The sequence below is a fragment of the Leptonychotes weddellii genome, unplaced genomic scaffold, assembly GCF_054177405.1.
Source record: "Leptonychotes weddellii isolate Sample4059 unplaced genomic scaffold, ASM5417740v2 HiC_scaffold_190197, whole genome shotgun sequence".
NCBI lineage: Eukaryota > Metazoa > Chordata > Mammalia > Carnivora > Phocidae > Leptonychotes > Leptonychotes weddellii.
The window spans coordinates 1-292 of record NW_027775467.1 but is presented as its reverse complement, the minus strand read 5'-3'; the positions used below and the strand labels follow the sequence as shown (position 1 = coordinate 292).

Here is a 292-nt window from a genome sequence, read left to right as displayed (position 1 = left end):
GCTTGCAACCCACCTGAATTCTCTTCTCCTGACAACATGTGTTGCAACTACGGGAACTCCGGATGTGGCTATGGCTGTGGATGTGGCCCCTATTCTGGCTGTGGTTATGGCTCAATCTCTGGCTGTGGCTATGGCTCAGGATGGGGCTGTGGAAGAGGCTCCTGCTGTGGGTGTGGATATGGCTCTGGCTCTGGCTACTGTGGCTACCGGCCATTTTGCTACGGAAGATGTTACTCTTCTTGCTGCTAGACCATCAGTCTCCAAGCCCCATTTGCTTCTGAAATGACACATC

General features: G+C 53.1%; 1 protein-coding gene across 1 annotated transcript; it reads left to right on the top strand.

Annotated features, from left to right (window-relative positions):
• Nucleotides 1-36: 36 nt before the first annotated feature.
• On the top strand, nt 37-249 carry LOC145718645 (keratin-associated protein 21-1-like). The gene has a single exon (XM_081810149.1). The coding sequence runs from the start codon at nt 37-39 to the stop codon at nt 247-249; it is 213 nt and encodes a 70-aa protein (XP_081666275.1).
• Nucleotides 250-292: the final 43 nt, after the last annotated feature.

Excerpts from the sequence above, each read along its gene's own strand:
- LOC145718645 (XM_081810149.1), top strand. The coding sequence starts at position 37 with ATGTGTTGCAACTACGGGAACTCCGGATGTGGCTATGGCTGTGGATGT.